The sequence below is a fragment of the Aythya marila genome (genome assembly GCF_965140915.1).
Source record: "Aythya marila genome assembly, chromosome: 1".
In the NCBI taxonomy this organism is placed as follows: domain Eukaryota; kingdom Metazoa; phylum Chordata; class Aves; order Anseriformes; family Anatidae; genus Aythya; species Aythya marila.
In genome coordinates, this window is record NC_139042.1 from 21,082,717 (window position 1) to 21,107,823 (window position 25,107).

General features: G+C 37.6%; 1 protein-coding gene across 7 annotated transcripts in view; it reads left to right on the plus strand.

The window, feature by feature from the left end:
* The window catches only part of CDK8 (cyclin dependent kinase 8), a gene marked incomplete at its 5' end in the record, with an annotated part of 72,676 nt that overhangs the window by 40,185 nt on the left and 7,384 nt on the right, over nucleotides 1–25,107 (plus strand). For 3 of the 7 annotated variants that reach the window (XR_014317109.1, XM_082755904.1, XM_082755905.1), the window contains 6 exons: nucleotides 10,388–10,445; nucleotides 13,210–13,341; nucleotides 15,743–15,886; nucleotides 17,709–17,778; nucleotides 18,753–18,825; nucleotides 24,841–24,938. Coding sequence is in view for 6 of the 7 variants with exons in the window: in XM_082755904.1 (XP_082612030.1) it covers nucleotides 10,388–10,445; nucleotides 13,210–13,341; nucleotides 15,743–15,886; nucleotides 17,709–17,778; nucleotides 18,753–18,825; nucleotides 24,841–24,938 (575 nt within the window). The remainder of the gene's footprint in view (nucleotides 1–10,387; nucleotides 10,446–13,209; nucleotides 13,342–15,742; nucleotides 15,887–17,708; nucleotides 17,779–18,752; nucleotides 18,826–24,840; nucleotides 24,939–25,107) is intronic. The other 4 variants (XM_082755907.1, XM_082755908.1, XM_082755906.1 and 1 more) reach the window with 3 other exon arrangements.

A 25,107-nucleotide genomic window follows, 5' to 3' on the forward strand; every position in this document is an offset into this window, starting at 1 on the left:
TTGCAAATCCGGTGGCTTTACAGGCAGTGAATATATTTTTTTAAATTTATAGAGCACGTCCATTTGAGCAATTGAATGTAATCTTTCACAGCTTTTTACAGGTTGATCAACTTCAAATCTTATAACCAAGTTCAAGGTCACTTAAGTTTTAGGTAAGGATTAAAAAAGGAGAGAGTAAAACCCCCCTATTGATCATGTGTCAGATCAACAGATAAACCTGAAAATAATTTTTTATCCAAACAACCAGTGTTCAGCAAAGATGGGATGCCAATCCTAAACATTTTTGATAATCTTTTATCATGAAATGGTGTTAGATTCCCATTAAGATGAAGTACTGAATAGGGAGACTTTTGGCAGAGATTTATCTGATCGCAAGTAAAAAGCGTCTCCGTAAAGTCGATTCTGATAAAAACAGGAGTGCAAGGGAAGGTCACAAATCTCACAATTTCAAGAACATTTTCCATATCTATGTCCTTTACTCTACTGCTTTTCTTCCAAGCCATATTGACTTCCTGGTCAAGTCCAACCTTATCGGAGCAACATAAAGAGTAATTTTTTTTAGCCTTTCAATTTCTTTTTCAGGTATTTTGAAAGAGTCCAACTGTATCAGTTTGTCTTGTGTATCGGTTGTTTTGTTTATTGGAACCTAAAATTAGATTCCACTGACTTTTTAGCTCAGAATTTATCTTCTCTAAATAATTTTAAAAATATTTAGCCCTCTAAAATGATAACAGCCCAGTCCAACAACCTTGTAATTTACAACTGGCAACGCTTTTTGAGTACATGAAGTTCTCATGCTTTGAGAGTACAGTAAACCCAGTCTTTGTCCAAAACTTGAACTGAAGATAAAGGTAGTAGAACAAGGTAGAAATTAATAGAAGAACTTTAATAATTAACCTAGCAAAAAGGAACAGAAGGAAAACATGTGGTGGTTTAGCTCTGGCAGGCAGCTGAGCACCACACAGCTGCTGGTTTGCTCTCCCCAGGTGGGATGTGGAAGAGAATTGGAAAGGTTAATGAGTGAGAACTCCTGGGTTGAGATACAGACAGGTAGGTAAAGCAAAGGCAAACCAAGGAATCCATTCACTACTTCCCATCAGCAGGCAGGTGTTCAGCCACGTCCAGGCAAGCAGGGCTCATCGTGTGCAATGGTTCCTTGGGAAGACAAACGCCATCACTCCCAACATCCCCGCCTTCCTCCTTCTTTACCCCAGCCATCACAAAAGTGTCTATGAAGAAAACTCTATCCAAGCCAAACTCATGAAATAAAGCTGCTTACTTAAATCTGAGGATGAAAGTAACTTCAATACTTGCATAACAAAATATTACTTTTGTTCTCTCCTGCTTCAGGAATGTTCTTTAAACCATTTACATCTTCACCTTACAGAGTGTTAAATTGAAGAAGGCCTCTTCAGGTCTTTCCTTTATGTCTTTCATGAGGAATTAAATAATCCCATTGTATTGGCTTTAGAGAAGTTTGTCCTTGTTCAGCTCAACATAGTTCAGTAACTGTACCACAAACACATCAATTTGGCTGTATACTGAGTACTGTTTTCTAAAAGTGAAAACAAGGTGGTACTTGAGAGCTTTTTCTAGGAGAAATGACAGCATTGCTACTTCAGTATCTGGAGAAATAGCCAAAAAATGCAAATGTTGTTGTGTGTTCCACAATAACAAACCTTTATGTTTGTCTCCCAATATTGTGTGGCTTTAGGTTGGCTTCTTAAGGAAGCAAAGCTTACGTGAGCATACTGTTTGTTTTTTGTTTTTTGTTTGTTTTTTTTTTTTTTCTAGATCCCCATGTAACTTTTCTATCTATCAAATTTCCAAGATACTTGATAGAATGATATGATATCAAAATCATCAAGTTCGTAGAAACTTTATGAAAAACAGAGGTCAAATAGAGGAAGGCATGCGTTCTGGGAGAAATATTGACAGCTGTCCTAGGAGCATTTCAGTTCGCCTTGTCTTCCTTCTAAAGACAGTGGTACCCTGCTCGTTTATACCACATGCCTTTTTTCTTGCTTGATCTACTTGGTCATCAAAGCAAAGCAAGTGAGAAGGGAACTGGAGGATTCTGGCTGTGGGAAAGCAAGATAGGGGATGGAGCTGGAGGACGTGCCACTAGAAAAGTGGGAGAAGGGCCTAAGGCTCAGATGCTGCGGACTTTGGTTTCAGGAGCTGCACCCATCGTAGAGCACATCCACTTGTTGAGATGCTCCCGACTGAAGGATGTAGTGATGAATTAGGGAATGGTGAGCTAAAATATGGAAGTGTGAAAGATGACTGTATTTTTTTTTCAGTGAAGGCTTTTAACAAAGGCTTCATATCTTTGCTTTTGAAATAGAAAATGTCAAGGATTTTTGTGATGAATGTTTTATAAGTATACAGAACAAATTTAAGCTTTTTCTCTTCTTCTGCGAATACAGAAAAGTGTTTTGGAGGGTTTTTTGTTCCTCGTATTGCTTAGAACAGCAATCCACTTGCGTTCCACGTAATCATATATCAGTTTTGTTGCTTTCCACCATGAGAGGGGAATTAGACTACTAAAAGATTTGACAAGCTTCACCCAAATACCTTACTTGTGAAGATGTAGGAGCTCCTTGTAAAAATCGTCTTCATGGTTTAAATTATGCAAAAGACTTGAGGTTTCTGTTAATGGTTCTCTGCTATGCATCTTTCATCAGTGAGCATTTAAAAATACAGTATACTGAACAGCTTCAGTCAGCTACCCAAGACTGTCAAACCCCGATGAGGGATCCCACCTCTCCGCACGTAGACAACTTGGCATTTTCAGTCACTCATAAGTGTGTTCAGTAGTGCAGCAGTCTGAGACCATTTATACTGCCTTCATAAATGCTTCAGAAGAGAAAATCAGTCATTTGCAAGAGGGATGACAGTTAAAACTTGTGCTTGCTTCCTTCTGCCATCTAACACACAACATGGGAGCGAGGGGAGGAAGCAGCAGAAAGATGCAGCTGTTTGGATGTACAGGAAGGTGGTCGGGTGACCGTAGTGTTCTTCTACTTGCAGTCCATTTCCTGAGTATTTATTTTCTGGGCTGTTATCATAATAAACATGAAGATGTGGAAGCTTTCTGTATTTCACAACTACTTTTTATTGAGATGTTAGAAAACGTTCTGCTTTCTTGTTTTCAATAGCTGAAGATCTTAGCAGTATTCAAAGAAAACACCTTCCCACAGGTTGCTTTTCATAAAGGAGGATGGCCACGTGCAGAACTGGCATTCTTTAATATGGTATCCTATCAAATTTGGATTTGCTAAAATGCATTTAATACTACTTTTTTGAAGTTTAGAAATAGTTTTTGTTTATTTTTGTTTAGTGTATGCCTTGTTTTGAATTCCAGGGGATTGAAATAGATTAATAACTTAAATAAAACGATGTATTGATAATTATAAAGATGATATCATTCATATACATATATAAAATCATTATCTACAACATTTTTATATCTGTATGTATGTGTATATATATACCTGAGGATTTTTACGTGTAGTTTGAATCTGTTTCAGTGTTTTCATTAGAAAAAGTTTGGTTTGAATTAGGTTAAATTCTTGGGATACAAATACATAAACTAGATTTCTTTCTTGTCTATAGCTTTAAAGTTGTTCCATTGTTACTAGCCTGTGTTTTAATGGTTTTGATGGCTTTGCAAGATGGCCAGAAGGCCGATTTTGGTGCTGTACAAATCTGTTGCTAATGTGTCCACAGTAACCAGTCATCCTGACCTATGGGTAGGGTAATCACTCACAGCAAAATACACAGGAAATGTATTTGTGCAAGACTGTTTGGTTTAGTTTGTTACTACACATTTGAGTGATTTGTTACCTCTGTTTAACATGTTAGTAGAGTTTCCTACAAAGAAGATGCAGAAATATATATGTATAAATATATAAATATATTATTAATTAATTTATTTGCTTATGGTATTCCCCTTCTCTTCCTTGGGGAGTTAGTACAGAAAGTTGCACCTTCCTACTTCTCCTGTTGTACGTTTTTAGGAGCTGGGAGGGTTTGCCTGAGAAGTGTAATTTTTCTTTCAGCAGTAATTCAGTTCCAATCCAAATGATAGAAAAGCCTTTGTATTAGACTATGCACAGGTTTTAATAAGTTACACTGTCCCACGTTTTCAGTACTTGAGTGCCAGTAACTGAAGGAAATTCTTGGAGTGTGTTCAGAGCATAAAAATGTAATAGTGAAGCCAGCAGCCTTCATCAGGCTGCAAGCGAGATTAAATATGCTGACGGTACCTAGCAGAAGGCTTCCCTGGCATGGATGTGGCATCCTTGTATCTTTTATTCTGTCCAGTACTTTCTGTACTTTGAACATTTTTGATCATGCCCACTTTTTTTTTTTTTTTTTTTTTGTTTGGCTGCTAATGATAATTTTAACAGTTCCTGGTTTAAATGAGAATTTTTAGATGCTTGAATGTTTTGTTGTCTTAAATGAACAAAAAGCTGTCTGATCTTTTTTTATAAAATTATAATTAATAGGATGTATTAAATTTAAATAGATTTTAAATTTTCCAGTGCTTTTCAGAACTTGTGTTTTTAATTAAAGAGACTTTAATAGTTAGATTTAATACACGTTGGGTTTTGTGAAGCCATTGTTTTCAACTGAATATTACATTGTTCGTAGTGGTCTTTTGATGATAATTTATTTTAAAGATGGAAATCAGTTAACATGATGAAAATTAATTCTTTATTTGTAAATGCACATCTTTTCATTCAAGGAGAGAAATGAACTTGAGAAAATTGCTGATACTATCAGCTGAATAAATTCATACTGGCATTTTCATTGTGCTTGAGCACTACTTAGCATTGCAGTAATCAGTTTTGTTCAAAATGGAAATGTAATTGAATTATTTTCTTTAAGTATAAAATGTTCAAAAAAAAATAGTTATAATTGCAGAGAATGTGATATGAATGTGGGAATGTGGTGGGAAAATGTTTTGGTGTATGTTACGATGACTTGAAGAACAACCAAGTTGTTCACAAGCAAATGCAGCCGAAGACGTGTGAATGCTCTGTGGGTCACAGACCATGAGAGAAGGGTGTGAATTTTGCCATGACGTCTGAAGGCTCCTAGGTTTGTGCTGCACAGCTTTTCTTGTCACAGAACCTGTGAAGTGATAAATCACATTAGTATTTTAGATTTTTGCCTCTGTCACAAAAAAAGGTCTTCCCAGAAGGTTACAACTTGACACTGGGAAGCCCTTGCAGTTGTCTTTCAAAATCCTTTTTATTTCTCCCCATGCCATTGATTTACAAACTTCAAAGCAAGACATTTTTAACTTGTTTTGTGCTTCTTGAGCACTTTTTCACATACAGCTGAAGAAGCTGAATTTTCCTACAATTATGGGGTCGTACATTTGAATCTCTTCCTATACAGTTTAATATAATACTTCGAAGTCTGAATAGTAATTCTAAATCTTAATGATATCATTGTTGAAACTGATTGCAAAAATGCAGGGATAAAAGCACTGTCCTTAATATTATTCTTAAAGAAAACTGTTATTTCCAATGAAAAATGTTAAGCTTTTTCAGTTACCTTGGCTCATCACAAGCAGAAATGTCAGTTCTGGAAGCTGGTGGCACGGCCACTGGTGATGCACAGATGCTAGAGGTCAGCAGAAGTCACTGGTTTGAGTCACCCCATCGCCGTGAGCCTTCTACTGAGTGGTGTGTTAGTAACCAGACTCTTAGATATGGGATAGTCCAAAGGAAAACTAGTTAGGATGATACTTACACCTTATTGGAAGGTGCATTAAAACGGCAATACAAAGAGGGTCAGTCTGTTCTTTTTGTAAACACACATTGGACTACTGCAAATATTTAGTAATTGGCAAGCAAAAAAAGGTTGCTTCTCATTATAAAAACATAGATAGATCAAAGGAATTCGGGTTATTAGCTGATAAATATGTTTAACCTTTAAAACAAACTAGTTCATGAACAGCCCAATAGCCAACAATATGTGGAGTAGTAGTTTCTGCAGGCCTAGTTCGGTGTCAAAAGTAGTCACAAAGCACCCCAGTGGCTAAACTTGCCAAAAATTCTCTTGTTTTCCTCCACACTGCTCTGATGAGTAAAACAGTGAAAGTAGCAACTGACCGAATGTTTTGCCTGGAGCACAAGAAAATGCCCTGTGATTTCTGATCACCTCGTATGTGGATGTGGAATAAGTAATCACCTGCTCTTACGAGTAACTCGTTGTGAGCAACAAGAATGATGTCTTTTTTGATCTGCGATTCCATCTCATCAAGACAGATTGGTATAATTTCCACATTGTTTGCATTTTGATCTACAAAATATAACATGGAAGAAGTTTCTAAGCCCAAATTTTCCCCCGACTGAACACACACACTTTCAGTGTATGTTCAGAAGCAATATTTCACTGTGATGTTTGTTCAAATGGAGGAATGTTTAAAAATAAATAAATGAAGTAGCCGTCCTGCAGAAAAGATGTGAAGAAAATACCTGGCAAAAAAAATGACCTACTAGGAAACCCTGAGCAGAAGAGAGTTCTAATCCATATACAGGGACTGAAAAAGGAGTAGGTCTTAAAAGATCTAAGAAGTTGCTCATGTCTAAGGGGTGGTTGTCTTCACTTTGTGTTGATGTGTAAGACAATGGATGGAATGTCATTTGTTGTATTAGAAACTGATGAAAATCACTGTAATGGAGAGGAGTGAAGGAAGGGGGAAGACCGTGCAGCCTTTCTCACCAAACACTTCGGGATCTGGGTAAAAAGGCGGTGGGATAGGGTCTTAGGTGAGGCAGATGGAAGAAGTTCTGCCTGAAGTTCTTTGTGGATCTTTTATCCTGTCAGTATATCCTCCATTTCTTTCAGTCTTCTGTATGAATTTACCCTCATTCTTAGGATTTCTATGCACTTCACAGCTACCAATAAAAAATAGAAGTATATGAAAATATTTCAGTGAGAATCTTCATTTTCAGTGGTAATAGTGATTAAATGCACAAGAATAGGATTTGTCTAGAAGTCAGACAAGAAGTCCTACAAAGCGAGATTTAGGACAAGACAAGATTTAGTGCTGTGCCATGGTCACAAGGCCATTCATGCAGGAAAATGAATTATTCCCTTGCTGCTGAAGGTAGGAGGTTTGGATGGGGAGGCATTTTTTCGTTTACTTTTTTATTTATTTATTTATTTTAACTCTATAGTGATATCAGAAAGTTGTTTTTTAGTCTCTGTGAAGTATTTGGCTGTACATTGCTGCATGGCTCTTTACATTTCGTATAGGATCTCAACAACTTTCTTGTTTGCATTTGTCTGACATGAGCAAAGTGTTTTACTTGAGGGCAAAACTAAATATACTAGAGCAAAAAGAAATTATTTCTAGAAGTTGTTTATTAGTAGTTATAGAAAAGATTGCTGTTTAAAAAAAAATTGTTTTCAGAACACAAGATAAAAAAAATTGCTGAAAGATTTTCCTTCACTTGCTTAGCCCAAATGATTTGAATAAGCACTTTACATTTTTGTTTTCTCTGGATAATTAAAATGAAATGAAATTTTAATAAATTAAACCAAAGTTTGTCCAGATTTCTGCCTTCTGTCTCTAATGATTGCTTATTTTTCTTTGCAAATAAATAGGAATTTCTAATACGTATTCAGTTTCTCCCAATCTGTCTTTTTGGGTGTTGTTTTTTTTCTCCAGATGGTGGATTTGAGTCAAAGCTCTACAACAAGAATCCCTGACCCACGTTTTCGCTTTGTTAGTGGACCCCAATAGTTTTTGGGAGTCCTCAAATTGTGTGTTTAAGGAACACTAGCACCGTCCTTGTACTACTTTTTGATAGATATTCCCCTATGAAATTTAAATGTCAATAAACAGGCTTGTTTGGAAAATACTTTCAACTAACGATGTTGTTCTAATGTTGTTCCATGACTGTAGGAATGGGCATCTTCAAAATAAGACCTCTTATTTTAAATTTAATTGTTTTAATCTTTGACTTCACCTGTGATGCTGTTTCTCTTTACAGCGATGTGGTACGTGTGATAAATGTTGTCTGCAGTAAGAATCTTCTTTTTCAAACAGTGCTTTTTCAGTGAAGGGCTTTTGACTCTAGAAGGAGGTGAACTGCTATGAATGGTTGTTCAAGATTGACGGTTGAGTTTTTTTGTAATTTGTGGCTTCAGAAGACTCCTACACGGATTTCTAAATTGTCTGTGGATTAAAACTTTTTCTGTAAATCTTGAGAGGGGAAAAAAAAAAAAAAAAGAGCATGAATCAAGCTATTGTTACCTATTTTGCTAACCAGTGCTGTCTCGTCTCTTTGTGGTTTCTCTTCTCCTCTGTACCTACTTTGAACTTAGGGTAGGGGAACTTTGGGACAGGAATCATTAACTAATGCTGTGCTGGTTAGTTGTTTGTCATAATGGAGTCTGTGTGTGAATATGGCTCCTATCACCATCCAAATAGTAAAATTATTTTAAGGTAAAAGCATGAAGAGGATGTTATAAGCGTTTTTTGTAATGAGTGTTACCGACTTGTGAAAATGCAGGAGGAAAAACTATACTTCAGATCCAGATCTGAAAAAAAAATATCAGTGCCTGTGTAACCAATTATTAATTCTACCAAGAAAAAAAATATTAATTAGGCATGTGGCATATTAACATTCCAGATACACTGAAGCAGCTTTCATGAAAGATACGCACATTTGCACTTATTAATGCATAGCAATAAAATGGCTTATGTGGTGAAATTCTTTTTTACATAGCCGTTTAAATTGCTTTCAACTTCAGCATTACCTCTGAATTGGAAGGTTTATGAGGCTTGCTTATTTCTGGAACTTGTCAAAACCGATCAAAATTTGATGCAAGTTAAAAAGAGGAAAGGTGGGGGTGGAGTTGGTGGTGTGGGACACAAGTTCTTCTGCACATCACTGAGCTAATACAGCACAAGTCTGGTCTGTTGAGTCGTTACTGTTTTTGGAAAGACAACGGGTCACGTCTTACCTCTCTGAGCAGGCAAGCAGTAACTCTTGCTTCCTCTTTAGCCTGTCCTCAGAGAAGAGATGCAGCACCCAGACTCCTTTTACGTCTTTTATACGTGGATTGTACAGCTTCAGAAATCCATGCTGGAGCTTTTCATAAGCTGTAGTAAATTAGGTTCTCAATTTTTTTTTTTTTCTGCATTATTATTTTTCATCTCGTTTTGTGCAATATGTATTACTACTAGATCAGTGTTAAACTGTGGTCATAAAGCTCTTTGAATATGCTTCTACCAAAGCCTAATAGATTTAATAATGCTCCAGAATTTCCTAGAGTACGTGTTTGGTAAATCACATTTTTGTTCTCTAAAAGAGATACTAGGGTTTATTATTTTCATTTTCAGGCAGCCTAAACTATCTTCCTGGACTACTTTTTTTCTTCAGGTCTGCTTAAACTGGGAAAGCAAAGCCACAGCTGTAACTCAGCCCTATTACAATTCCTATAATTGACAACTGATCAGGACCCCCTGTTTGGTCCAAGAATTACAGTATGAGTGGCTATTAAAAAAATCTGGTATAAATTTTCAGCTCTGGTAGTGAATTTCTTGACTTTCTCCCTCAAAGTAAGCAGTGCAGGCTGGATTTACGTACAGTGTGTTGGCCTGTGAGGAATCCGCTGGCTGCAGAAGCGGAGACTGGGCTCTAAGAATTGAACTGCTAGACAGAAAATAAAGGATGGGGGATGGATTAAGGATTGAGGGGTTATGTTTCTAAGCAGCGAACTCTAGCACAATCCTGTAACTCGCATCCCTAGTAAAAGAAAGGGGATAATCCATATTTTGCTGTTAAAATAATGGAGAGGAAGACGCTGTGAAGGGAATGCTTTCTTGTTTTGCAGCTCTCTGAACTGTTGTACACTTCTAAATAGGAATAATGTAGATGATTTCTGTCTCCCGTATAAAACTATGTGGTAACATGTTTTCTTCATGTAATGTGCCTGCAACGTGCCTGATGATGCTGGGCCTAGCACGCTGCCGAGCCGAGCCTGGCCTCTGAGGTGAAGGGGCCATGAGCAGCCACTGGTCTTGTCTTCCTCGTGCCCAGGGTGATTTTGGTAGAAATCCGGGAGGCTGGTGACTGCCTGCTCTGCGGGGTCAGGACAGGCAGCAGGGTGGCAGCGAAGGGAGCACGATGCTGGAGCACGGCCGTGCTGGGAGGAAACGTGAGGAAGCAGCAGTCAGGGAGAGCCTGTGTCTGGGTCCTTGCACAGCTTTACCATGACAGAGAAACTTGTCATTTCTATCGAAACAAATTTGGTTTAAAACTGGCAAAAACAAAGCTTAACTAACTTTTCAGAGACTGATGTTTAGGTTTATCGTGGTATATGTATTGTATATTTATTTTTTTTTCCACAGAAACCTGCTAATATTTTAGTTATGGGTGAAGGTCCTGAGCGAGGAAGAGTAAAAATTGGTATGTTTATATCTTTGATAAGTCCCAGTGTAGCATTTAAGCTAGAATGTTCTGGAGGTGCGGTTGTACCCCCTAAAGTAGTTACTGTCATACTAGTATGTGCTGGAGACATTGTCTAAATGCTGTTTGCTGAGTGACTGGCTTCTTCATACTAGATCCCCCCACCAGTTCTGACGATGAAATGCTGTAGCCTCACCTATCAAAAGTGGAAAATGTTGTTATATTTTGTTTAACGGGGTGTTTGTGTGGGGCGGGGGATGTTGATGTGGGGGTAAGGACGAGAGCTAGCTAGGGGGAGAGGAGGAGAAAGAACTGGGATTTAAAAATTTCCTCCATTTAGCCCTGTAACGTCATGACATTATTTTGCTGCTGCTTCTAAAATCTAAATAGGGAACCACTCACTACTACAAACCTTAAATTTTGTAGCAGAGTCAAAGGTGGCATTTAGCCTGCAAAACGTTCTTGAAAGGGTAGACAGGTCCCTTGGAGATAAGCTCAAGGGATCCTAAAGTCCAGAAAACACAGTAATTCAGATAAAACGTTTAGTGAGAACTACTACTAAATGCTCTAAAGGGCTGTAACAGGGTAGTCATGGCCCAACACTTCCCCCACTGCTGTAACGTTTTCTGGTGGGAGTTACTGAGTGAGAGGATAATTTGTAGAATTTCAAGTGTTTTAAATTAAAGTAAACAAATAACTAAAAATTAACTGTAGCCTAACAGTAATAAGCTATACCAGGCTGTGCATTAGCGTGGCAGTGCTCTGATAGCAGGCTGCTAATGCACAGCCTACTCACATTTGTTACAGGAATGCAGCCCTGTGTGGAAGGCTTTTTTTTAAGGATAGGTCATCTTTTTCACTTCCCTCTGGCTTTCCTTCATGAGATTACTCTTCTGCATTGTTGCTCTGTACTCTTACTGTTTTGTTCATCTGAACCATATCGTTAATCACTAGTATTAAGGCTAGGGGTAGGATTTTTCTTGGAGTGCTCAGTGCCGCTCTAGCTTTTCCCTCCCCTTTTGAGATCCAGAGAAGAGACAGGCCAGGGTTGAACACTTCTGCATGCCCTACCCTGAAAGATTTTAATGCCCTTCCAAGGTTTAAAGTCGACAGCAGAGGTTGAGGTCTTCTATGTACACGACAGGGACAGCACGGACAGCAGAAGTGACAATTTTCTTCCTATTGCAATATTCGTCATGGAGCAGTTGCTTCCAAAATTGAGAACATAGGTTCCTGGGCACATGCAGTTTCAACTGTGGTGGTGATGTTTGCTGTACACAACTATTTGCTAGTAATTGCACATAGACCACCCATTTATTTCTTAATGGATAGTTTCAAATTAATTTGGGAATAACTTAGAGCACAACTAAATTTAGTCAGACTGTTAATGGACAGGTGAAGGATTCTGTATCGTACCACCAGTCCTCTGAGCCATCCATTCCCGGGGGGAAGAGGGAGGGGAACCCTGTATTTCTAAGTGTGTTATCAAAATGTAGATTTTTTTTTCTTATTTTCTTAAGATATTACCACAGCAGGAAAAGAGTGCAGAAGTTATACCCGTACCAAGGGCTTCCACTTTTCCAGTGTAACTAATTTATCTAAAAAATACATAACTGGTATTTAACTTAAAATAATTTTATAAGCTTTTTGTGTCATTTTGAGTCATAAATTCACTTTCTGCAAACAATTTTCCTTATTTTTCATAAGTACTAGTGACTTGATCATATCTTGAGTAATTGATAATGTAGAAAACTGTAAAATGTTTCTATTTTTAAATGCAATAAAACAATCATAAATAGGAGTGCATATGAAAAAAATATTTCATATTGTTTAGTCAAGAGACCCATATTTACACCGCAGTTTTCCCTCACACAGTGAGCTATAGCATGTAGTTTCTTTGCCCTCAGAATGGCTGCTCATCTCATTTTAGTTTTCCTCAGCACGTGCATATCCCTGCACCACAGAGTCCCTGTTTCTTGGGATTTGGGGAGTGGTGGGTAGGGAACCTGATCTGGTGGGAGAAGCTGCAAATTTTAGTTTCTGCCCATTTTTTCCTGTCTCACTTACATTGCCAGTTTAGACAGCTTTCTAGGAAGTTGTACATTAGCAAGTCTAAAAAGCAATTTTTAATGATACGATTGCCCAAACAGCATTTTAAAATCGTAGCCTAAATGGTATCTAGTACTGGTATCTTGGTGCTGGAAATAACATCGTGACAGAAAATCAGTAGGGAGGCAGGTGCCATAGGCTTAGTTGCTTTTTTTTTTTGTGAGGGAAATCTTGCTACAGCTAACTTCACGAGGAGGTAGCTTTTGTGGCGTACATGTATGTATTATAAATCATTCTAACCTTTGCAGAACTCGCATTTTGTTCACATCTAAAACGCTGCTTCTTGAAAGACCATGTGGTAATAATGGAATATTTTACTCGAGAACATCAGGTAAAATGAGTCGGGATTTACCAGTGTCCTGAGAGAAGTGAGTTGATGCGCTTTTTCAGAACAATGGTTAATTCTTCGTTCCAAATGGCTCATGTTAGTAATGATTTATAATGATATACTTTATAGGTGGTGACATCCAGTAACTTCTACAAAAGCTTAAAGAAAATGAAATCTGCTCACAGAATTCCTATCTGCTGCAGTCTGTGTTTGTGTTTTGTTTAGCACAGTGATGGTAGCAGTAACAAGTGAACTCAATCAGTTCATTTAAAAAGAAATGTGGTAATCTTCCTAAAATTTTAAAACGCCTCTCTTTGAATTTTGCAGCTGATATGGGCTTTGCCCGATTATTTAATTCACCTCTGAAGCCTTTAGCAGACTTGGATCCAGTAGTTGTAACGTTCTGGTATCGAGCTCCAGAGTTGCTTCTTGGAGCAAGGCATTATACCAAAGCTATTGGTAAGTACCACGGAGGATAACCTACTACATGCACAATGCACCCAAATATTGAAGCGTTGTTAAATAGTACAAAGGACAGTGGCTGAGTCAAAGGTACGTTACTGATTTCTTGAGGAAACACCAACCTTTGTCAAATTGTTCAGTTTACTGTGGTCTCAGACTAGATAGGGGAATGAAATATTGCTTGTTTTTGGCTCTAAATGCCCTGCTGTGCAGCATAATTTGATATGGCTTCCACACAGGACTTCTGTAAATGCTGCTGGAAGTAATATACGATATGGATGCAGCTTCAAACTCTTGGTAAAATCCATATGATGATGCATAATGCATTATTTTTTTTGCAGATGTTTTTACCTAGTTTCATAAATGCATGAAATAAACTTGTGAAAGTACAGAATGGAAAATGTTGGCTGCACTGAAACTAATCTGTAACAGTGAAGTTTAATGCAGCCTGACATTTTATTTTATATTCTACACTTCTTGTAAATGTGAAAACAATATTGAATTTTCTCCTGAAAAATTAGAAATTCTAAGTTCGCTTTTTGGTGTATGTTTGCCATCAGTGGAAATGGTCCCAAGATGTAATTTTCCAGTAATAAGTCCTGCTCCATTCAAGCCTGTGTTTTGACCTCTTTGTGTATTTTCAAAGCACAAGTGTGAATCAGAGTCGCTTGAGATATTGAGATGTGGTCAGATTGAGGCACCAGCCCAGGCTGTGGTGCTGCACTGGGCACACCCAGAAAACCTTCATCCTCACAGAGTGCAGATGTGAAGATGGCATTAGTTACGTCAGCTTAGTGCTGCCTACTCCTCACCTCTTAATTCCTACTCACCAATCTGATTGTTATCAGCTTTGGCATGGTGTGGCTGCCTTTGCTTTGCCAGGCTCTGTCCTGGCCAGTTTGGTGGTCAAGCACCTCCGAAGGCAGGAGCAGTCCTGTGCTCTAGCTGGAGGACAGGGGAGACTCCAGGAGCAGACTGGAGAGACATTCACCTTAATAGATGTGAGAGGCTTTGCTGTGGGAGTGAGTGAAGAGAACTGGGAAGTTTTTGTCTAAAATAATATTTTGTTTAAAGATACATTAAAGCTTGACAAATGTTTCTGGGGAAACAATTTCCCCTGCAGCGCTCTTCTTATTTTACACAAACTGTATGTTGGCATATATCTTGTTATTTCTGTAACCTGAAGTTCCTTCCTCAGACTTCACCCTTGTTTTCTTAAAATCATATCAGAGTTTTTGTCAGAGATTGTAATCTTTGACTTAAATGTATTTTCAGCAACTCTTCTGTTAATGCTGCATTTCTTTTATTAAATATATTTTTATATGTTTCTTTAAACTGCTTTTTTTGTGGTAATTGCATTCCCTTCTGCTTGCAGCATGTAGAACTGCATGGATGGTCATGGCCTTTAGTACATAATTTCTTTTGGCATTGATAAAAACTGACTGTATGCAAACACTGAGTAATGGGGTTATGCTCTCTGCATCATTTGCTTTTGTCCTTGTTCATGACCTTTTCTTGTTCATTCAAGGCTCAGCGTAGCTTTACTTTATATAAGTTAGAAATGGCATTTGTAAATACTGGAAAAAAAATGGAAAAAAAAATCAGAAAAATTAGGCTGTCTTATTTTACAGGTTGGGACACAATGGTTACAACTGAAAGTATTTTAATTTTAAAAATAATAATGGCAAAAAACAAGGGGTAGAGGGAAAACTATCCACAGAGAAAAACACACACACATATATATTATATACGTATATATTTAAATGAATGTTATTTTTAAGAAAGGGTGGTGGTGGGGAATAAGGTGCTTGGGAACGGAGCAATTTTCTTCCTACTCTTTTTCTGCACAGTTTTATAGACAGCATTTTGCTTATTGCAATATCACTGCTTTTCAACTTGTATTCTTTAGGGATCTTTTACTATTTATTAAACCCAGGGGCTGATGAGAGAGAGCAAATGGGAACAGCCTGACCATGAATGGGCAAGATGTTGGCTAGCTCTTCTCCGTTTGTGTTTTGTGGACAGTTACCCAAATAGTTTACCTAGTTTTTTTTTTTTTTTTTCTATTTTAAATCAAATTCACTTTTTACAGTAGTGGTGACTGCACTTAAAAAACAAAAACACCAGAACAAAACACAAAACCAAGCAGGGAAAAAAACAAACAACCCACAAAACCTGTATGTTTAACGTTGTGTTGTTAACCTTGTGTTGTTACTGAGTTAGGAACTTCTCTCTGTAGCTAACAGGGAAAGTCCAAGAAGTGTTGCCACTAGTACAACAGAAACTTGAAATTTGCAATGCAGGGACCTTATCTCTGATAACTTAACTAAATCTTACCTCACCAAGATGGTTTTGGAAAGATTCATTTGATTTTTATTTCTGTTCTCCTTTTCTAAAGATATTTGGGCCATAGGGTGTATATTTGCAGAGCTGCTAACATCAGAGCCAATATTCCATTGTCGACAAGAGGATATCAAAACTAGTAATCCTTATCACCATGACCAGCTGGACAGAATATTCAATGTAATGGGATTTCCTGCAGGTACATATTGTATTTTTTTTTTTTATCACTGCTGTTCAAAGAAAGATATCTGTATTGCTTTCTTTGCATATGAAGGTGGCAGCTGACCGAAGCAACAAAGCTGTTCAAACACAATCTTTGTCACAAGTCATCTAGAATCTGATGCTCTTATTAGATTTTTTTTCCGATTATTAATGATAAGGTTATCTTTGCTTATAAATGTGTCAATATTTTATAATTTTAAAAGATCATGTTTAATGGTGGGTGCTTAAAAATCGTAAGGAATATTTCTGCATTTCTTCATTTTGCTTTTTATATTCTGTAAAGTGAGATTGTATGAAACCAAGAAAAATGTGTACATTTGGTGACTATTATGCAGAAGCTTAACTCATGCTAAATTAAACATGATATATGGAAGTAGGGGATTTTTTTTTTTTTTTAAATTTTGGCTTCCCCCTGATAGAAAGGTTATTATATGGAGCAAAAATCTTTCCTCCAAACCAGAACAAAGAACTGGTCTCATGAACCAAAATAAACTACAATGTGGTTATCTCCTGTGGCATTTTCCCCTCAGTGTTGGTCATATCTTTTGTTCTACAGGCATCTTTTCATTTAATTATTTGTTTTCCAGTGTTTACATGATTGTGGAAGCCAGAATAACAGAGGGCTTATTTCTTCCTTTTAGTCATCTTTCTCCTCACTGCTTGTGTTCCTTGTTGTCTATTCAGTATTAATAATTTTTTCCCTTACTGTTCTGATGGACCTTTTCCTTCTCATCATACAAGTTTGTGGTCTTTATTTCTATGTGATTCTATAATTTCGTTCTTAAATTTGCTCTTACATTTCCATTTGACTTTCTTTTTCCCCATTATGTAGTTCCTTGCTTCCAGATTGCTGAAGTGTTGCATTTGCATATTAAATACTTTTATTTTCATGAAAATCCCCCTTAATCTAGCTTCTTTAAGCAGTACTTTCCTTTTCTACTTTTAGCCTGTTTTTTTTTTTATCACTTTCTTATGCTTTCCTTTCTTCATTTGGATTTTATATTGTCTTTGTGTAGCTTACGTAAATAGATAATATTCTCATTGTTTTCTGATAGGTTTAAGTAGTGCTATTTGACAGTCTGCACTTGATTTGGAAAGTCTGTTTCTTACCAAGAAATAATAATTTTCAATTAACTTCAGCATTCTTTTGCTCTTTAATTGATACTTGCCATATTTGAAAGTTTCAACTATTTATAAGGGACAGGGAAAGAAATAGAACAACTGGGAAAGAAGTGAACATACAAGGATTTATTTATTCATTTCAATATTTTTGAGCTTAGGATGAAATATTCTTTAATTTGAGTGTGCTAATATTACTTTGTCTTAACTGGCAAACTGTATTTCTTTTAGGTTGAGACAGGCACAGATTTATACAGTAACTCTGTGCATTTTACTGTAAGAAAACACAGTGCTATCAGAAGGAAAAATACGTTAAAATGAGAGTGTTTACGAGAGATCTGTGTTGTTCCTGAATAAATTAGGGAACAATTCTGAAGGCAGCAATCCTAGTGGCTGACACATTTTCCTTCTGTGTTGTCTTTTGGGTATTTGGGATCTTCACTGTAGTTGGCAGTTGCTTTTTAGAGTTCTTGAGTTAATCACACAACTGGAATCTCTTAGGTGTTGGAAGATTGCTTGTGAAGAGGTGATAAAGCAATATGAGCCAAGGAATACCAAGAAATAAGTTGCTGCAAGGTTTGAGAAGATGAATGAAAAAAATAAGGGTCACAGTGATACTTTCAAAGCCTGTGTTGTGCTTTGGAAAAAGAAAAATGATTAATAAATGCTGATTTTTGCAGATAAAGATTGGGAAGACATAAAAAAGATGCCCGAACATTCAACTTTAATGAAAGATTTCCGAAGAAACACGTAAGTCTGTGTTGAGATGAGCTTTCTTAAGGAAGGCTATTATACTTCCCTCCTACTCTACATTTATTGTTGCTTTGTAACAGTGAACTCGGACTGTTGAGTTGGTGTGAATCATATAAAAGTGGCCACACATCGACTCATGGCAGGTATGAAATCGGTGATGCCAGTAAGACCACAGACAGCTCTTAAGATGGCTAAGCACAGTTTATCACAGCTGTTTCCAAATCTGTGGTACTGGAAATGATTCATTTTCAAGAGCTGCATAAAAGTGATGTAGTAACCTTCCAACAAACTGAGTAACGTTTTCTGTCTTGGTGTCTAGGGTAGCTTATGAAAGAAAGAATATGGTACAGTTTTGCTGCCACATTGCCAGAGTCTAATACCTGCATTTAAGAGCCTACTGCTGTTTCCTTTTTGCTTCCCTGCTGATCAAGTTGAGGGATTTGAGACTTTAATCTTATATATGTGTCTCGCATCTGCAATATTATTGTAAGAAACCATTTAGAAACCTTATTTCTGAGCTTCTACTCAAAAAAAAAAAAAAAAAAAAAGGGGAGAAGCTTATGGATGTTTGTGTGACAATCTGTGCATTGTAGGACAGTGTTAAGATTTATCTCCATGTGTGCTGCCATTAAAAATGCATCGAATGAAACTGTCCAGACTGATAGAGTAATGAAATGGCTAAAAGGCAATTTAAATCTAAATGATAGTTTGCTGTCTGTATGTGGGTTAAAAGTATGCTTTCTCTGTGGATGTGATATGTATTATACAAGCATGTAAGGGGAAACAGATGCATTTCTGTAGTATCTCAATGATTTTTAATCACTCTTCTGGTCTTGGTAGTTGCATTTCTTCCACTGCTTAGTGGATTAGCAAAGATGACTATCCTGTTCTTATGTTTCCTGAGTACAAAGAAAGCTTTGCAGGATCAATGCTTTGCATATTAAAAATTTCACATTTTTTTGCTTTTCTAGGTATACCAACTGCAGCCTTATCAAATATATGGAAAAACATAAAGTTAAACCAGATAGTAAGGCGTTCCACTTGGTAAGTTTCTGCATTCATTAAAAAAAAAAAAAAAAAAAAAAAAAGAAAGAAAGAAAAAATCTAAATCCTCATTCTGAGTCATTCATTGGATTAGCTTCTGTATTAGGCATATTAGAAGTTTTCGGTCTTTAAATCATACTAAATTTGTAGTTATATTTGCAGTATCACTGCAACTCATTGCTATTTTACTGCTTTGCATGCTTTTAATAGCTTGGTTTTGATTTTAGTGTTCAACTCATTCATTTTTACATATTAAGCTTATCTCTTGTGCACTATTGAACACATGACAAAATGAACAAAAACCCACCAAACAAACAAAAAAACACCACCAACATCGTACTTGAGACTTAACCGTTTAGAAAACTCCTGCATCTCTTCCTGGTGCATTAATTTTTCTTACATAAACTTCAGAGTATTCTTTAGTATTCTTACAGTAGTTGTCCCTAAAACATAAAAATTCTTTTTGTTAAGGCTCCAGTTAAAATCAGCCATGTAATTTCATGTGTGATGGTGTTTTAGGAATTACTATATTGGGCCTTTTCTTTTGTGTTTTAAAGAAATTCAAGTTCTTGAAACAAACTGTATGTATGAAGAAGAAATAATTTAAATATATCTAGTTTCTGTGAATGGACATCTTGCCTTTCTTGATGTTTCCAACTCAGAATAAATGTTTCAAAGCTAGAATGGTAAAGTAACTGTACTATTTAGAGTGAGGGAAGAACAACAGAAGCTTTTTGATCTCAGAGGTGAGACTACTTAGCTTAAAAAGCTCAATTTTTTAAACTAACCTTGAAGTAGTTACACCACTCTCCAGTCTGCGGTGGAGGTTTTACCACCCAGCTCAGGAAAATTCACTGAGTAGTTCAGGCTTTGCTGCAGATCTTGGCAGTTCATAAAAAGTTTCTCTGAATGAGAAGCTAACTTTCCTTAAGAACTGTGAGTGCTATGGCCAAATTAACCTGAAATTTCTCCCTCAGTCTTGCCAGTTTAGATATGACTTTGAATAGAACTACAAAATTGGGCACAAAATAATCATGTGAGAATAGCTTAAAACACTTCCTACAGTGTTTTCTCTTCTCTCTGCAGTATCACAACAGGGTGATAATGGTTTGAATGTTTGAATATATTTTTATTCAGTATGCTTGCATTTATACCAAGAAGCACTGGTGACAGTAAAATACAAACTCAAGGAATGTTGTTGTTTTCCACAGAGGTGTTAGGCTAAAATCCCATGGCAGCCTCCCTCTGCTCTTTTCAGTTTGGAGCAGGAGGCTGGAATGTTCTTAGTGGCACGCTGGGCTGTGACCTCCGTACAGCTGGGTATTATATCCTGGGTGGTAAGGGGCTCACAAAGATCATCAAGTCCAACTCCTGGCTCCACACAGGACCACCCAAAAATCAGACTCTATGTCTGAGAGCGTTGTCCAAGCACGTCTTGAACTCCAGAAATCTCAGTGCCGTGACCAACCACTGCCCTGGGCAGCCTGTCCCAGTGCCTGACCCCCCTCTGGGTGCAGACCCTTTCCCTAACCCCCAGCCTGACCCTCCCCTGTCCCAGCTCCATGCCGTCCCCTCGGGTCCTGTCGCTGTCCCCAGAGAGCAGAGCTCAGCGCCTGCCCCTCCGCTCCCCTCGTGAGGGAGCTGCAGGCCGCCATGAGGCCTCCCCTCAGCCTACTCTGCTACGGGCTGAGCAAACCCAGGGACCTCAGCTGCTCCTCATATGTCTTGCCCTCCAGACCTTTCCCCATCTTTATTGCCCTCCTTTGGGTGCTCTCTAATAAATTTTATGTCCTTCTTATATTGTGGCACCCCAAACTGCACACAGTGCTTGAGATGAGGCCACACAGCGCAGAGCAGAGCAGGACAGTCCTTTCCCTTGACTGGATGGCAGTGCTGTGCCTGATGCACCTCAGGTTAGCCCTTTGGGCTGCCAGGGCACACTGCTGGCTCATACTTAACTCGCCATTGACCAGAACTCTCAGATCCCTTTCTGTAAGGCTGCTTCCCAGCCTTTCATCCCCCCATTCTGTATAAATATCCAGGGTTGTCCCTCCCAGGTGCAGAATCCATCACTTTTTCTTTTTAAACTTCATACTGTTGGTGATTGCCCAGCTCTTTAATTTGTCAAGATCTCTCTTCAAGGCCTCTCTAACCTCGATGGAGTCAGCTGCTCCTCCCAATTCAGTGCCATCTGCAAACTTACTTAGTATACCTTAAAGTCCTGTGTCCAAGTCATTTATGAAAACATCGAAGAGAACTGGCTCTAAAATGGAGCCCTGCAGACCCCTCATGTTTCGTGGTGTTTAATACTGTCAGCTTTGAGCTGTTGATACAGGTTGGATAACTTTTGGACTGAAACTTACTATTCAGTCTTAAAACACCCACTGGTTTTGATTGATGCACTCATCTATGAACAAAAAAAACCCACAATTTCCCTGCCCCTGCCTTTTCCACCTGCCCCTCAGACACAGGCACTGGGAACATGGAAGCACAGTGGCTTGTTGCAACACCACCCCGCAATCCTTGGTTGTGCTGTAGTACTAAATGAGGAGCATAAAAGTGAGTTTGAGCATGGGACCATGACTGAACGTGCTGCTTAACTGTTAGGTCAGCCACACAATTACTCTGTCAAAACTGGAAGGTATCGTAGGTTTGTGCTCTCATTGAGGCTAAGCTGAACTGCAGGTGAATGAATTACATCCCTCCATCAGAGCCTGAAGTAATTCAGTGAATCTCTTGGCACCGGTTCCTGTAGACATACTCTAAGGTCTTCCTGTGTCACAAGCTGTTTTGCAACCATGTTACTCTCTGGATCAGGACAGATAAAATTGTATTTTTCTTGCATCCACCTACAATTGTAAAATACTCCAGACTGATAATTCCAGGGCTGGTAAATGCATGGATTGTTGTGGTTACCAAGAATGGAATGTTTTTATTTCCCAACAAAAACTGGAGTTTTTCTTTCTTTACTGACTTCAATGCACATGATCCCTCATCACATGCAGAAGTGGTGTTACATGAGGCAACATTGGCTCCTTCCTGCTTTCAGCTTTTTTCCACTCTTTATCTTTTCCTGGTTTATTTTTTCCTACTTAAATGTTTGTGCCCTAGAAAACAGACAGCTAGCTGTTGTTCCTGGTTAATTTTGTGATACTTTATCATAGATTTTGTTACATATAAACATTTTGGTCCATATAAACTGCAGTGATTGTCCTGTTGCTCACAGTATGTTATCACAAAGTTGTGTAAAGCATACTGTGTTTTTATTATGTTGTTCAGTCAGGTGGTCTTTTAGTTGACCAGTTCTTATTATAAAATATTTGTAATACCGAGTGAAAGATTCACTTCTTTGCTGGCACTTGAACAAAGGGACAAAATAGTTTCGATCTCTCCCATGTGATAACAACGGTTGCACAATCTTTAGCCTTTCTTTGTGGTTTCTGCTTTCTGTTGCTGATTATGACCAAGTTTGTTCACATCATGTCAGTATGTGATGAAGGGCTTTATAACCCAATTGCTAGATACAGTGCCAGAATTTTGCAATGTTTTTTATGCTTGTGCTGTTTTTTCAGCATGTTGGCAATTCTTTTTTCTTTCTTTCTTTCTTTCTTTCTTTTTTTTTTCTTTTTTTTTTTTTCATTTCTTTCCTTTTTTTCTGGCTCCTGGGATTGCTTTTGAGCCGTTTGAGAGAACAATTCTGGTTCCCTCAAACTGACATTCTGCAAAGACTGCATGCAGACTCAGAGTTGAAAATACCTATTGTGCCTCCTTGTCAATTATGTGAAAAACAAAGCTGGATTGATGGTACTCATACGTATTTATTATATTCTTAACCATATCATTACAACTGAAGGCTGACGAGAGGAAGTGTAGTTTCTAACTCTAGCTGTATGGTGGTTTTGTATGCTCACTAGTAACTAGTGAGAGGAAATGACCAGCTCAGACATACATTGTGACACTAGATCTTTACAAAAATGCATTTATTTAATTTTATTTTTTATTTATTTTTTCCCCCCATGGAAGTATGAAGAGCAAATGTGAAATAGATTGTTTGCATATGTAATATTTTGCACATCTGGTTAGATCTATGCATTGTTTAAACAAAATGTTGTAGGTTTAAAGTGTAGCGTTTCTTTTAAATATCATTGTCTTTGACAATACATCAGGCTGTAGTTTTGCCTTGGATGCTGCATTCCATGGTAAAACAAAGAATTTGTATTTTTATTTTCTAGTTATTATCTGAAGATCAGCTCCTTGTGCCCATATACCCTGCATGTCCAGCACAACCATATTCCACAAAATAACTGGGTGGGTGGGGAGACAGATATGCATGTTCACCATCCTTTTGAGTAACAGACAATTTTAGAATGCATTACTGCTATTCAGTACCGGAGTTAAATAGAAATCTCTCTGGTCTGCAATTCCTAAACCAAAGAAAAATCTTAACACATGGAAAGAGCGTGACTTCTCTTATATGCTTTTTACTGAAATTATTGAAAATCACTCTTGCAATGTCAGTGGCAGATGTCTAAAGGCCAGCAAGCTTCTGAAAACGTTCATGTAATTGCAAAATGAGAGTAGAACAGGAAACCAGTACAATGGTTGTTCTTAAAGCCACCTTTCAATCTCTAATGTGCTGAATTTAGACTTCATGTCTCTTGCTGGTATTTTAAATTAGTGAAGGTGAGTTTCTGGCTATTCCTAAGCATTTCTCAAAGGCTGTGTATCTGAGCAGCGTTGTTTGTAACTCTTTCCATATAAATGTTTCACTTTGTTTTGGCTAGGTCAGATTATTATTTTTAATAACTTTTCAATTATGCATATGACTTTAGGATTTTTGTGCTGCTCTCTGTCACTGAAACATATGCCATTTTAAAAAGTTAGGCATAAAGCAAATACCACATGTGCTTCTTAGCCCTCTATAACCACTTCCCAATGAGAGTGAGAAGTGCTGTCTCAAAGGGTAAGGTTTTGCTGGATTTTTAGTTGAACTCTGTTCAGCTGTTTACTAAAATATTATAATTTGCTTTGTCTTTGCGTATTCACAGTTTGTGGTTGTCTTCATTGTCTTAAACCAACACAGATATTTGAAAATATTTTTTTTGGGGGGAAAATGATACCTGATTCATCAGTTTTTACAAAGATAAAGGTCGAGTTTCACTCACTCTCTTAAACTGATAGTGAAACTGCCCCAGAGCTCAGGCTTGATGTACTCATGGAGGAGGCAGCTTATTAAACTTCTCTAGAGGTTTTTGCATCATGTCATACAAACAAATCAACTAAAAGTGAAGATTTTGCACAACTGTTCTTTTGAGCAGCATGTAGCAAACAGATGTGAGCCCATGTTTGTCAGAGTAGATAATTACATGCAGGAGTGGGTGATAAGCTATCTGGCCAAGTGGTTTTATTTATTTATTTATTTATTTTTGAATGTGCTGATTGCCACTTTCTTTTACAGCATAAAGATTTTTGAAGAGTGACTTTATATGGCATTTTTACATTACTGACAATGGAGATGTCCTAATATGGCAATACTAAGTAATGAGCAATAATCAGTATGGCACGACTTTTGCTTTTCAGTTGCTAAGTAGTATTTTGATTTAAATGGTTTTGTTGGTAAATTGCTTCCAATTTAAATGTTTTAAATGGTAAATTGCTTCCTGTTAAGTGCGGTGTAGTTGAAGAAACCAGGTAGAGTATGTGCGTGTTCCATCTTCTTGTGGGAAGTGAACAGACCATTAAAACTGATGGTGTGTCATGGATATTGGAGTGTTTTAGAACATTTGTGATTGGAACTAACCAAGCACATTAGGCTTTGAAAGTAAAAATAGGTGGTTCTTCAGTGGGAAATGGAGTTACTATTTTAACAAGAGAGAAGAATGTGGTTACTGCTGTTAATGGTTAGGATTTTGACTGCAGACACATCTGTGTCAGTTTGTCTTTCACGAATAATGCAGTGAAGATTCTGTGAACAGTTTTGATGATGCCGAGCTTTTCATCTTTAATTTTGTTTAGCTTCAGAAATTGCTTACTATGGATCCAATAAAGAGAATTACCTCAGAACAGGCTATGCAGGATCCCTATTTCTTAGAAGATCCGCTTCCCACATCCGAGTAAGTGGTCAGTTTATTAACCTATCAGTACACCCAGAGATGCCTTAGAAATGCATGCTTTCTGTCTGCTCTCTGCTATGAACGTTTGTGAATATTGAGCTGAATACTTACTGTCTAACAACCAAAGAGAGCCATAACCACTAGAACGTTGTTTAAGGTTTTTAAAATT